This window comes from Coregonus clupeaformis, chromosome 19 (genome assembly GCF_020615455.1).
Source record: "Coregonus clupeaformis isolate EN_2021a chromosome 19, ASM2061545v1, whole genome shotgun sequence".
Taxonomy (NCBI): domain Eukaryota; kingdom Metazoa; phylum Chordata; class Actinopteri; order Salmoniformes; family Salmonidae; genus Coregonus; species Coregonus clupeaformis.
The window spans coordinates 7,515,270-7,528,769 of record NC_059210.1 but is presented as its reverse complement, the minus strand read 5'-3'; the positions used below and the strand labels follow the sequence as shown (position 1 = coordinate 7,528,769).

At 45.8% G+C, this 13,500-nt stretch overlaps 1 protein-coding gene across 1 annotated transcript in view; it reads right to left on the bottom strand.

Annotated features, from left to right (window-relative positions):
• Positions 1–13,500, bottom strand: part of LOC121531548 (reelin-like) — a 97,049-nt gene that overhangs the window by 12,657 nt on the left and 70,892 nt on the right. The window contains exons 39-49 of the mRNA XM_045205196.1: positions 12,308–12,534; positions 11,880–12,103; positions 10,991–11,141; positions 8,889–9,023; positions 8,555–8,678; positions 7,807–8,056; positions 7,412–7,580; positions 3,711–3,851; positions 1,948–2,125; positions 1,409–1,602; positions 886–1,142 (exon numbers count right to left, since the gene is read on the bottom strand). Of these exons, the coding sequence (XP_045061131.1) occupies positions 886–1,142; positions 1,409–1,602; positions 1,948–2,125; positions 3,711–3,851; positions 7,412–7,580; positions 7,807–8,056; positions 8,555–8,678; positions 8,889–9,023; positions 10,991–11,141; positions 11,880–12,103; positions 12,308–12,534 (2,050 nt within the window). The remainder of the gene's footprint in view (positions 1–885; positions 1,143–1,408; positions 1,603–1,947; positions 2,126–3,710; positions 3,852–7,411; positions 7,581–7,806; positions 8,057–8,554; positions 8,679–8,888; positions 9,024–10,990; positions 11,142–11,879; positions 12,104–12,307; positions 12,535–13,500) is intronic.

The following is a 13,500-nucleotide window of genomic DNA, read 5'->3' as shown; positions in this document are numbered from 1 at the left end:
ACCTATAGATGTTGTGTATACCTGTAGTTGTTGTGTGTACCTGTAGTTGTTATGTGTACCTGTAGTTGTTGTGTGTACCTATAGTTGTTGTGTGTACCTGTAGTTGGTGTGTATACCTGTAGTTGGTGTGTATACCTGTAGTTGTTGTGTGTACCTGTAGTTGGTGTGTGTACCTGTAGTTGGTGTGTGTACCTGTAGTTGTTGTGTGTACCTGTAGTTGGTGTGTATACCTGTAGTTGTTGTGTGTACCTGTAGTTGTTGTGTGTACCTGTAGTTGTTGTGTGTACCTATAGTTGTTGTGTGTACCTGTAGTTGGTGTGTATACCTGTAGTTGGTGTGTATACCTGTAGTTGTTGTGTGTACCTGTAGTTGGTGTGTGTACCTGTAGTTGATGTGTGTACCTGTAGTTGTTGTGTGTACCTGTAGTTGGTGTGTATACCTGTAGTTGTTGTGTGTACCTGTAGTTGTTGTGTGTACCTGTAGTTGTTGTGTGTACCTGTAGTTGGTGTGTGTACCTGTAGTTGGTGTGTATACCTGTAGTTGGTGTGTATACCTGTAGTTGTTGTGTGTACCTGTAGTTGTTGTGTGTACCTGTAGTTGTTATGTGTACCTGTAGTTGTTGTGTATACCTGTAGTTGGTATGTGAACCTGTAGATGTTATGTGTACCTGTAGTTGGTGTGTATACCTGTAGTTGTTGTGTATACCTGTAGTTGTTGTGTGTACCTGTAGTTGTTGTGTGTACCTGTAGTTGTTGTGTGTACCTGTAGATGTTATGTATACCTGTAGTTGTTATGTGTACCTGTGGCGGTGTGTGTACCTGTAGATGTTGTGTATACCTGTGGCGGTGTGTGTGGTAGCCTAGTCCAGATCCCCTGTGTATATACCTGAGGTGCTCTCCTCCTCTCCCTCACTGAGGAGTCCTATCCTGCCTGTGGGTGTACCATCAGCGGGCGCCCTCTCGTGGTTGGGCAGCGCCACCCCTCCGAATGTGTCAGATATCTGTGCCCGTGGGTCAGAGCCGGCGATCAGAATGTTGTCCAGCGCCCAGTCACTGTGGTCCGCTCCTTCGTGTGTCGGCTGCCACCAGCGCACACGCACCCCTTCCCGATGGGCTTCTGGTGGTAGCAACACGTTGACGAATCTAAATATACACACACACACACACACACACAGGTTAGGACTGGAACGTCTGATGTGAAAGACCTGGGAAGGTGAAAGCAGAGTTTCCAATAAGATTCGTAGAAGTTTTCGTAACAGTCCTTCTTGACCTCCTCTTAGAGGACTTTTTTTTGGTCCGAATATGAAGTGTTGTTGTGCAGAGGGTCGCTGGTTGGAGCCCAGGTCGGGAACCAGTCTGTTATGCTTCCAGCTGTGTACATATAGTAATGTTTGAAGTAGAACACTCACCCAGGCTTGCTGTACAGGTCATAGAATATCTCTGTCAGCAGATTCCAGTTGATGCCTCCGTTCAGGCTGAACTCCAGCAGCACGCCCTGGTTACGGTTGCTAGGCGGGATCATGCAGCCGTACATAAAGTAGAACTGGATGAATTCTGCGTTGGTCAGGTTCAGATCCACCGTCACCAGCTGACGACTACAACTCTGCAGACAGACAGAGAGAGAGAGAGAGAGAGAGAGAGAGAGAGAGAGAGAGAGAGAGAGAGAGAGAGAGAGAGAGAGAGAGCAGAGAGAGAGAGAGAGAGAGAGAGAGAGAGAGAGAGAGAGAGAGAGAGAGAGAGACAGAGAGAGAGAGACAGAGAGAGAGAGAGAGAGAGAGAGAGAGAGAGAGAGAGAGAGAGAGAGAGAGAGAGAGAGAGAGAGAGAGAGAAGAACACATCAAAGAAGTGAGTAAGAAAGACAGGTTAGATGAATAGAGATGAATAGCCCAGGTTTGGGCCCAATTTAAATTCTGGTGATAGACAGATAGATCGACAGATAGACAGTTACCCCACTGAAGTGCAGGGCAGCACCAGATGCCACGGCCCCACACACAGTACTGAGTTTTCCGCCGGTCACAAGGTGCCAGTGGCTGAGAGAGGGGGCTCGGCTGAAGCTGTCCTTTAGCTGGGAGGGCAGGGGGGCCACAGGCTCATCACAGTACTCCCCTCCCCACTCTGGATCACACCTACATGGGGGGGTAGATATTATCCTAAATTCACATTATAATGATTCAAATAGTTGAGGCGATAGTAAGTTCCAGAGTGCTAGAATAAAAGTGGTAATCTGAGTGGATTGTGTGATAACTGGTATGGTGTGTGGAGTGTGTGATAACTGGTATGGTGTGTGGAATGTGTGATAATTCTGGTATGGTGTGTGGAGTGTGTGATAACTGGTATGGTGTGTGGAGTGTGTGATAACTGGTATGGTGTGTAGAGTGTGTGATAACTGGTATGGTGTGTGGAGTGTGTGATAACTGGTATGGTGTGTGGAGTGTGTGATAACTGGTATGGTGTGTGGATTGTGTGATAACTCTGGTATGGTGTGTGGAGTGTGTGATAACTCTGGTATGGTGTGTGGAGTGTGTGATAACTGGTATGGTGTGTGGAGTGTGTGATAACTCTGGTATGGTGTGTGGAGTGTGTGATAACTGGTATGGTGTGTGGAGTGTGTGATAACTCTGGTATGGTGTGTGGAGTGTGTGATAACTGGTATGGTGTGTGGAGTGTGTGATAACTCTGGTATGGTGTGTGGAGTGTGTGATAACTCTGGTATGGTGTGTGGAGTGTGTGATAACTCTGGTATGGTGTGTGGAGTGTGTGATAACTCGTATGGTGTGTGGAGTGTGTGATAACTGGTATGGTGTGTGGATTGTGTGATAACTCTGGTATGGTGTGTGGAGTGTGTGATTACTCTGGTATGATGTGTGGATTGTGTGATAACTCTGGTATGGTGTGTGGAGTGTGTGATAACTGGTATGGTGTGTGGAGTGTGTGATAACTCTGGTATGGTGTGTGGAGTGTGTGATAACTGGTATGGTGTGTGGAGTGTGTGATAACTGGTATGGTGTGTGGAGTGTGTGATAACTGGTATGGTGTGTGGAGTGTGTGATAACTCTGGTATGGTGTGTGGAGTGTGTGATAACTGGTATGGTGTGTAGAGTGTGTGATAAGTCTGGTATGGTGTGTGGAGTGTGTGATAACTGGTATGGTGTGTGGAGTGTGTGATAACTGGTATGGTGTGTGGAGTGTGTGATAACTGGTATGGTGTGTGGAGTCTGTGATAACTCTGGTATGGTGTGTGGAGTGTGTGATAACTCTGGTATGGTGTGTGGAGTGTGTGATTACTCTGGTATGGTGTGTGGAGTGTGTGATAACTGGTATGGTGTGTGGAGTGTGTGATAACTCTGGTATGGTGTGTGGAGTGTGTGATAACTCTGGTATGGTGTGTGGAGTGTGTGATAACTGGTATGGTGTGTGGAGTGTGTGATAACTCTGGTATGGTGTGTGGAGTGTGTGATAACTCTGGTATGGTGTGTGGAGTGTGTGATAACTCTGGTATGGTGTGTGGAGTGTGTGATAACTCTGGTATGGTGTGTGGAGTGTGTGATTACTCTGGTATAGCTGGTGGGTAGGGTTACAAAACCCTTAAATTGAAGGATTCAGGGGTAAAAAGGAACTAGGAATCCTCCAATCCGGGATTTCATGAAAAACCCTAAACTTTGGGAAAGTTTCTGGAATTTTGCAACCCTGATGATGGGTATGGTCACTCACACACAGGAGCTCTGCTGGCAGCGTCCATGTCCGGAGCACATGTCAGGGCAGTCATCTCCGATGTAGAGGTTGTCAAGAGCCCAGGTCTGCTGCTTGTCAAACGGAGCCTGCTGGAACCAACGGAACCGCGTGGCTGGAGACCTGGAGACACACCAGAGAGTGTGTGTGTGTGTGAGTGTTTCAAATCAAATCGAATTGTATTTGTCACATGCGCCGAATACAACAGGTGTAGACCTTACAGTGAAATGCATACTTATAAGCCCTTAACCAACAATGCAGTTTAAAGAAAAAATAAGTGTACAGGAAGTATTTACTAAATAAACTGAAGTAAACAATTAATATATACAAAAAATAATAATAATACAAAAAATATATATACAAAATAATTAAAGAGCAGCAGTAAAATAACAGTAGCGAGGCAATATACAGGGGGTACCGGTACAGAGTCAATGTGCGGGGACACAGGTTAGTTGAGGTAATTGAGGTAATATGTACATGTAGGTAGATGTAAAGTGACTATGCATAGATAATAAACAGAGAGTAGCAGCAGCGTAGAGGGTGGGGTGGGGGGGGGGGACAATGCAAATAGTCTGGGCCGTACGCACTACCCTCTGTAGTGCCTTGCAGTCGGAGGCCAAGCAGTTGCCATAGCATGCGGTGATGCAACCAGTCAGGATGCTCTCGATGGTGCAGCTGTATAACTTTTTGAGGATCTGAGGACCCATGCCAAATCTTTTCAGTCTCCTGAGGGGGAATAGGCATTGTCGTGCCCTCTTCACGACTGTCTTGGTGTGTTTGGACCATGACAGTTTGTTGGTGATGTGGACACCAAGGAACTTGAAGCTCTCAACCTGTTCCACTACAGCCCCGTCGATGAGAATGGGGGCGTGCTCGGCCCTCCTTTTCCTGTAGTCCACGATAATCTCCTTTGTCTTGATCACGTTGAGGGAGAGGTTGTTATCCTGGCACCACACTGCCAGGTCTCTGACCTCCTCCCTATAGGCTGTCTCATCGTTGTCGGTGATCAGGCCTACCACTGTTGTGTCGTCAGCAAACTTAATGATGGTGTTGGAGTCGTGCTTGGCCATGCAGTATGGGTGAACAGTGAGTACAGGAGGGGACTGAGCACGCACTCCTGAGGGGCCCCCGTGTTGAGGATCAGCGTGGCAGATGTGTTGTTACCTACCCTTACCACCTGGGGGCGGCCCGTCAGGAAGTCCAGGATCCAGTTGCAGAGGGAGGTGTTTAGTCCCAGGGTCCTTAGCTTAGTGATGAGCTTTGAGGGCACTATGGGGTTGAATGTAGGTGTTCCTTTTGTCCAGGTGGGAAAGGGCAGCGTGGAGCGCAATAGAGATTGCGACATCTGTGGATCTGTTGGGGCAGTATGCAAATTGGAGTGGGTCTAGGGTTTCTGGGATAATGGTGTTGATGTGAGCCATGACCAGCCTTTTAAAGTACTTCATGGCTACAGACGTCAGTGCTATGGGTCGGTAGTCATTTAGGTTACCTTGGTGTTCTTGGGCACAGGGACTATGGTGGTCTGCTTGAAACATGTTGGTATTACAGACTCGGACAGGGACAGGTTGAAAATGTAAGTGAAGACACTTGCCAGTTGGTGAGCGCATGCTCGGAGTACACGTCCTAGTAATCCGTCCTGCAGCCTTGTCAATGTTGACCTGTTTAAAGGTCTTACTCACATCGGCTACGGAGAGCGTGATCACACAGTCATCTGGAACAGCTGGTTCTCTCATGCATGCTTCAGTGTTGCTTGCCTCGAAGCGAGCATTAAAGGCATTTAGCCCGTCTCGTACGCTCGCGTCAATGGGCAGCTCATGGCTGGGTTTCCCTTTGTTGTCCGTAATAGTTTACAAGCACTGCCACATCCAACGTGCGTCAGAGCCGGTGTAGTAGGATTAAATCTTAGTCCTGTATTGATGCTTTGCCTGTTTGATGGTTCATCTGAGGGCATAGCGGGATTTCTTATAAGTGTCAGGATGAGTGTCCCGCTCCTTGAAAGCGGCAGCTCTAGCCTTTAGCTTGGTGCGGATGTTGCCTGAAATCCATGGCTTCTGGTTGGGATATGTACGTACGTTCACTGTGGGGATGATGTCGTCAATGCACTTATTGATGAAGCTGGTGACTGAGGTGGTATACTCCTCAATGCCATTGGATGAATCCCGGAACATATTCCAGTCTGTGCAAAACAGTCCTGTAGCGTAGTATCCGCGTCATCTGACCACTTGTGTATTGAGCAAGTCACTGGTGCTTCCTGCTTTAGTTTTTTTGCTTGTAAGCAGGAATCAGGAGGATAGAATTATGGTCAGATTTGCCTAATGGAGGGCGAGGGAGAGCTTTGAATGCGTCTCTGTGTGTGGAGTAAAGGTGGTCTAGATTTATTTCCCCTCTGGTTGCACATGTGACATGCTGGTAGAAATGAGGTAAAACAGATTAAAGTTTGCCTGCATTAAAGTCCCCGGCCACTAGGAGCGCCGCTTCTGGATGAGCATTTTCTTGTTTGCTTATGGCCTTATACAGCTCGTTGAGTGCGGTCTTAGTGCCAGCATCGGTTTGTGGTGGTAAATAGACAGCTACGAAAAATATAGATGAAAACTCTCTTGGTAGATAGTGTGGTCTACAGCTTATCATGAGGTACTCTACCTCAGGCGAGCAATACCACGAGACCTCCTTAATATTAGACATTGCGCACCAGCTGTTATTGACAAATAGACACACACCACCACCCCCTCGTCTTACCGGACGTAGCTGTTCTCTCCTGCCGATGCATGGAAAACCCAGCAAACTGTATATTATCCGTGTCGTCGTTCAGTGAAACATAAGATATTACTGAGCCCATCCTGTTTATTCTCCAGTGATTGCACGTTGGCCAATAGAACGGATGGTAGAGGCGGGTTACCCACTCTCCAATGAATTCTCACAAGGCACCCGGACCCGTGCCCCCCAGTATCTCCGTCTTTTCTTCATGTGAATGATGGGGATTTGGGCCTGGTCCGGGAGAAACAGTTATCCTTCTCGTCAGACTCATTAAATAAAAAAACTTCGTCCAGTTCGAGGTGAGTAATCACTGTTCTGGTATCCAGAAGCTCTTTTTCGGTCATAGAAGACGGTAACAGCAACATTACATGTACAAAATAAGTTACAAACAATGTGAAAAAACACACAAAATAGCACAGTTTGTTAGGGGCCCGTAAAACGGCAGCCATCCCCTCCGGCGCCATTATTTGAAAGGATACCTTCACTCTGACTGAGAGTGACAAAACATAATGAATGGGGGCCCCTTGGAGGTCAGGGCCCCTTGGAGGTCAGGGCCCCTGGGTACATGCCCTGTGTTCCCGGTCGGTATTCGGACATGATTACTACAAGTTTAGATAACCGGCTAGACTAACTTACCAATCTTAAAAACTGTTAGCCGACATTGCTAATTGAGTGACTGTCAGGGACTGACAAAACAAGAGGAAAACTGCTGATGCATAAACCACATTTAGAACACTTTGTGTACTCAGTTCTAACTCTCAGCAGTAAGTTTAGACCCCGACTGAGTTCCTAAAAAATATAAAATGAATAAAAAAGGGGGTCGGGGGCCCTAATTGGCCCTAATTGACCGTTTATGTCGCTTATGCCTGGAGCCGGCCCTATATAACAACCTTGGTTTTGGCTAATTGGTTATGGCTCCAACAACTGACCTGGCATAGGTGGGGATGGGTAGAGTGACCCGCCCCCACTTGTTGTAGATGTCTGCTACCAGCAGCCTCTGTAGGGTGTAGGAGGAGCAGTCTGGGCTGGTGGGGAGACAGTCCCTCACCAGAGGCTGCCAGCTCAGACCCAGGTCCAGAGAATATTCTAGCTCAATCGCTGTGATGGACAAAAGAAAGACACACAGGGAGACACAAGACGTCAGTATTTATTGTAAAGTCATGTTTACCTCACATAGCCCAGGTATTCAATACTACACGTGCATATCAACCATAGTCAATGGAATGTATCCTTTCGTTACACCTTCTAACCTTTTTTGTGAACCTATCACATAATTACCACTACTGACAACCTCTAACGTCCATTCCTCTCCCTAGTGGCTCACCGTAGCAGGAGTTGGTGACAGAGCAGGAAGCTGAGAAGTCAAACTGTATGAATGCGTCCTGACCCAGGCTGATGTCTGTGGTGACAGCGTAGCGCGTGTTGGACTTCTCTATAAAGGCGAAGGCCGCCCCATCAGAACCACACACGGGCATACGGGTACCCCCGGGGTGGAGCAGCCATGAACGGCCATCCATAGAGGAGAAGTCATCCTCCAGAGGCCCCCAGCCGCTGGCACTGCCACCCACCACCAGCTGGTAAAGGAGAGAGAGACGTAGGTTCCTGTCATATAGGCAGGATGCTGTATACTGACTGGCTGATATACACTGACTATAGAAAACATTAGGAACTCCTGTTCTTTCCATGACACAGACTGACCAGGTGAATCCAGGTGAAATCTATGATCCCTTATTGATGTCACCTGTTAAATCCACTTAAAATCAGTGTAGACGAAGGGGAGGAAACAGTTTAAATATTAGGAATGTAATGTAGACTGAGTATACTTCCCTAAGGTACTACAGAGTCAGATAAAGATCGATGGCAGAATGGATTAGATTAATGAACGGACAAACATTTTTACATTTAGCAGAGAAACTTACAGGAGCAATTTGGGTTAAGTTCCTTGCTCAAGGGCACATGGACAGATTTTTTCACCTAGTCGGCTCAGGGATTCAAACCAGTGACCTTTCGGGTTACTGACTCAACACTCTTAAACACTATCGCTATCTGCCGAGCTAGGGAAGGTGTCTCACCTGGTCAATGACCCATGGACTATAGAAGTGCCCGTTCTCAGAGGGCTGCCACCAGCGGAGACGTGTGGAGGTGGTGCGGGCACGCAGAGGGATCTCCAGGGCCACCAGGCGAGCCTGGTTACTGCTGTTGGAGAATATGATGAAGATGATGATGATGAGATATGATAGCATTTTATTTTGTTTTCACAGTAAAAGCGTTGAAAAATCTCCTAAAAGGACATAAAAACAACCACAGACAAAAAACATATGGAGGGCCTGTTCAACATATGTCTGTTCAGGGGACCATACAAGTGAATCCGTTAGGATTTGTTGTTGTTGTTGAGGTTATACTAACCTGTTTGAGAAGAGGAAGTCCTGCAGCAGGCCCCAGGTCAGACCTCCGTCTACAGAGAACTGGAGCAGGACGGGCTGGGAGCGGGGGTCTGGGGATGCCTTCCCACAGCCCAGACGCAGGAAGAACTGAACAAACCTACAGGAAAATGTTGTATTTTTATAATGTACATCAATAAATATGTTTTCATATACTGTACAGTACCAGTCAAAAGTTTGGACACATCTACTCATTCAAGGGTTTTTCTTTATTTTTTTTACTATTTTCTACATTGTAGAATAATAGTGAAGACATCAAAACTATAAAATAACACATATGGAATCATGTAGTAACCACAAAAGTGTTAAACTAATCAAAATATATTTTATATTTGAGATTCTTCAAATTAGCCACCCTTTGCCTTGATGACATCTTTGCACACTCTTGTCATTCTCTCAACCAGCTTCATGAGGTAGTCACCTGGAATGCATTTAAATTAACAGGTGTGCCTTCTTTAAAGTTAATTTGTGGAAATTCTTTCCTTAATGCATTTGAGCCAATCGGTTGTGTTGTGACAAGGTAGTGGTGGTGTACAGAAGATAGCCCTATTTGGTAAAAGACCATGTCCATATTATTGCAAGAACAGCTCAAATAAGCAAAGAGAAACGACAGTCCATCATTACTTTAAGACATGAAGGTCAGTCAACACGGAACTTTTCAAGAACTTTTCAAGTTTCTTCAAGTGCAGTCACAAAAACCATCAAGCGCTATGATGAAACTGGCTCTCATGAGGACCGCCATAGGAAAGGAAGACCCAGAGTTACTTCTGCTGCAGAGGATAAGTTCATTAAAGTTAACTGCACCTCACATTGCAGCCCAAATAAATGCTTCACAGAGTTCAAGTAACAGACATCTCAACATCAACTGTTCAGAGGAGACTGCGTGAATCAGGCCTTCATGGTTGAATTGCTGCAAAGAAACCACTACTAAAGGACACCAATAGGAAGAAGAGACTTGGTTGGGCCAAGAAACACGAGCAATGGACATTAGACCGGTGGAAATCTGTCCTTTGGTCTGATGAGTCCAAATTTGAGGTTTTTGGTTCCAACTGCAGTGTCTTTGTGAGAAACTGAGTAGGTGAACGGATGATCTCCACATGTTTGATTCCCACCGTGAAGCATGGAGGAGGAGGTGTGATGGTGTGGGGGTGCTTTGCTGGGGACACTGTCTGTGATTTATTTAGAATTCATGGCACAATTAACCAGCATGGCTACCACAGCATTCTGCAGCGATACGCCATCCCTTCTGGTTTGCGCTTAGTGCGACTATCATTTGTTTTTCAACAGGACAATGACCCAACACACCTCCAGGCTGTGTAAGGCTATTTGACCAAGAAGGAGAGTGATGGAGTGCTGCATCAGATGACCTGGCCTCCACAATCACCCGACCTCAACCCAATTGAGATGGTTTGGAATGACTTAGACCGCAGAGTGAAGGAAAAGCAGCCAACAAGTGCTCAGCATATGTGGGAACTCCTTCAAGACTGTTGGAAAAGCATTCCTCATGAATCTGGTTGAGAGAATGCCAAGAGTGTGCAAAGCTGTCATCAACGCAAAGGGTGGCTAATTTGAAGAATCTCAAATATAAACTATATTTTGATTTGTTTAACACTTCTTTGGTTACTACATGATTCCATATGTGTTATTTCATAGTTTTGATGTCTTCACTATTATTCTACTATGTAGAAAATAGTAAAAATAAAGAAAAGCCCTTGAATGAGTAGGTGTGCCCAAACTTTTGACTGGTACTGTATATATGAATGTGTGTGTGTGTGTGTGTGTGTGTGTGTGTGTGTGTGTGTGTGTGTGTGTGTGTGTGTGTGTGTGTGCGTGCATGTGTGTGTAAGAGTACATCTGTTTTCAGATGGGTACAATTTGATTACACACACATTTTACTATCAATGTGAGGACGAGACTATCCACTTGTGCTAGATGTAAACTGACACCACACCAGTAGATGGACTCAGTAACACATCATCAGTTAAAACCTTCACACACACACACACACACACAAACATGGGCAGGCATGTACTCAAGCACACACACACACACACACACACACAGTACCTGGCGTTGGATAGGTCCATGTCGTTAGTGACCAGCATGCGCAGGCCATCCTCGCTGAAGAACAGGTGGTTCCCACTGGACATGATGCCACATTTCCTGCTAGGCTTCCCTCCACTCAGCAGCCTGAACCGCTCTGCATCCATCGCCCCTCCTACACACACACACACACACATGCAAGCACACGCACACACACACACACACACAAAACACACAAACACACACTCACACACACACAAAACACAAAAACACACACATACACACACACACACACACACACAAAAACACACAAAACACACAAACACACACACACACAAAACACACAAACACACACACACACACACACACACACACATACAGATGCACTCACAAGAAGAAGACAAAGACAATGTAATAAAGCTAGACTGACATCTTAAATAAAACAAACAGTACTAACATGATAGATAACATGACAGACAGATTAAACTGACATTCAGGTGATGATGGAAAAAAAGAGACTAGTAAAACAAAGATACACAAACAATCTAATCTACCGGTACAGTTCATCACAATAGTCATCTGTTCTCAACAGTTCAGCTGCAGTCCACTAGAGTCCACGACAAAGTGCAGATCTGCAAGTATTGAAGGCAACCTTTCAATCCTCGAACACTGTGTGTGGACAGCACAAATTCAGTCTACTAGTCACACACACATATCAACTCTGGCACATCTTCCCTCTGCGTTTGTGTGGGCATCTGCCTTTTTCTTGAACCTTTGAGGGAGTGGATGTTCAACCAATTAGATACAAAGGGATTGGGTTAAGGTTAGGGCTAAGGTTAGGGTCACGCTTCCTATAACCGCCATCCCGTAACCATACAAAATCTACCCGTCATATATCTCCACCACTGCCTACCTTCAAAGTCTTCCTTCAGGAAATCGGGGTTGAGTGTGTCGGGTTGGGAGCAGTCTGCGCCTGAGTAGCCTGGGTCACAGACACAGTGTGTCCCCCTCACACACGTCCCATGTCCGTTACACATGTCCTGGCACTGGGGGCCAATGTACACGCTGTCCAGGGCCCAGGTGGGAGGGGAGGAGCTGCTGGAGTAGAAGCCCTGGTACCAACGGAACCGGATGGAGCTGGCGTGAGTGGAGGTAGAGAAAGATTGTATAAATTGTATCAATGAAGAAATTAAATGAATGAATCAATCAATCAAATGTATTAATAAAGACATTTTTACATCAGCAAAACACTTTTCCATAAACCCAGCCTTGACTCCAAAGAGAAAGAAAAAGCAGAATCACAGTCGTCAGGAAAAAACCCCAGAGAGGAACCAGGCTCACCCACAGAGTCTCAGCTTGCCAAAGTGGATGACCTCCCTCCTCCAGCCCTGGGTGGTGCCTGGGTAGTAGACGCTGGCGGGGTGCAGCTCTGTGGAGCACAGGGACGAGGGCTGGGGGCCTCCTGAACACAAGGGCACCAGGAGGTGCCAGGTGGCCCCAAAGTCCCTGGAGAACTCCAGTCGTACCGGGTTAGAGGCTGAGCTGTCTGCCGTGCAGCCCACGTTGATCTGGAATGGAACAAGTCAAAATTCTTATCATATTGCCATCATATAATTAATATCATAATACATTTTGGTCATTCAGTCATCTGAGAACACAACACAGGAAAAAAATATCATATTAATTTAATTAATGCGCTTGCTTCAGCAAGACCACTTTATCCAAAACCAAACAAAATCTACCAGTTCTATACTCACTGCCTTGAGGGAGCTTCAGCAAGACCATTGTAGATATTCAATATACAGTTGAAGTCGGAAGTTAACATACACTTAGGTTGGAGTCATTAAAACTTGTTTTTCAACCACTCCACAAATTTCTTGTTAACAAACTATAGTTTTGGCAAGTCGGTTAGGACATCTACTTTGTGCATGACACAAGTCATTTTTCCAACAATTGTTTACAGACAGATTATTTCACTTATAATTCACTGTATCACAATTCCAGTGGGTCAGAAGTTTACATAAACTAAGTTGACTGTGCCTTTAAACAGCTTGGAAAATTCCAGAAAATGGCTTTAGAAGCTTCTGATAGGCTAATTGACATCATTTGAGTCAATTGGATCTGTACCTGTGGATGTATTTCAAGGCCTTCAAACTCAGTGCCTTCAAACTCAGTGCCTCTTTGCTTGACATCATGGGAAAATCAAAAGAAATCAGCCAAGACCTCAGAAAATAAATTGTAGACCTCCACAAGTCTGGTTCATCATTGGGAGCAATTTCCAAACGCCTGAAGGTACCACGTTCATCTGTACAAACAATAGTACGCACATGTAAACACCATGGGACCACACAGCCGTCATACTGCTCAGGAAGGAGATGCGTTCTGTCTCCTATAGATGAACGTACTTTGGTGCGAAAAGTGCAAATCAATCCCAGAACAACAGCAAAGGTCCTTGTGAAGATGCTGGAGGAAACAGGTACAAAAGTATCTATATCCACAGTAAAACGAGTCCTATATCGACATAACCTGAAAGG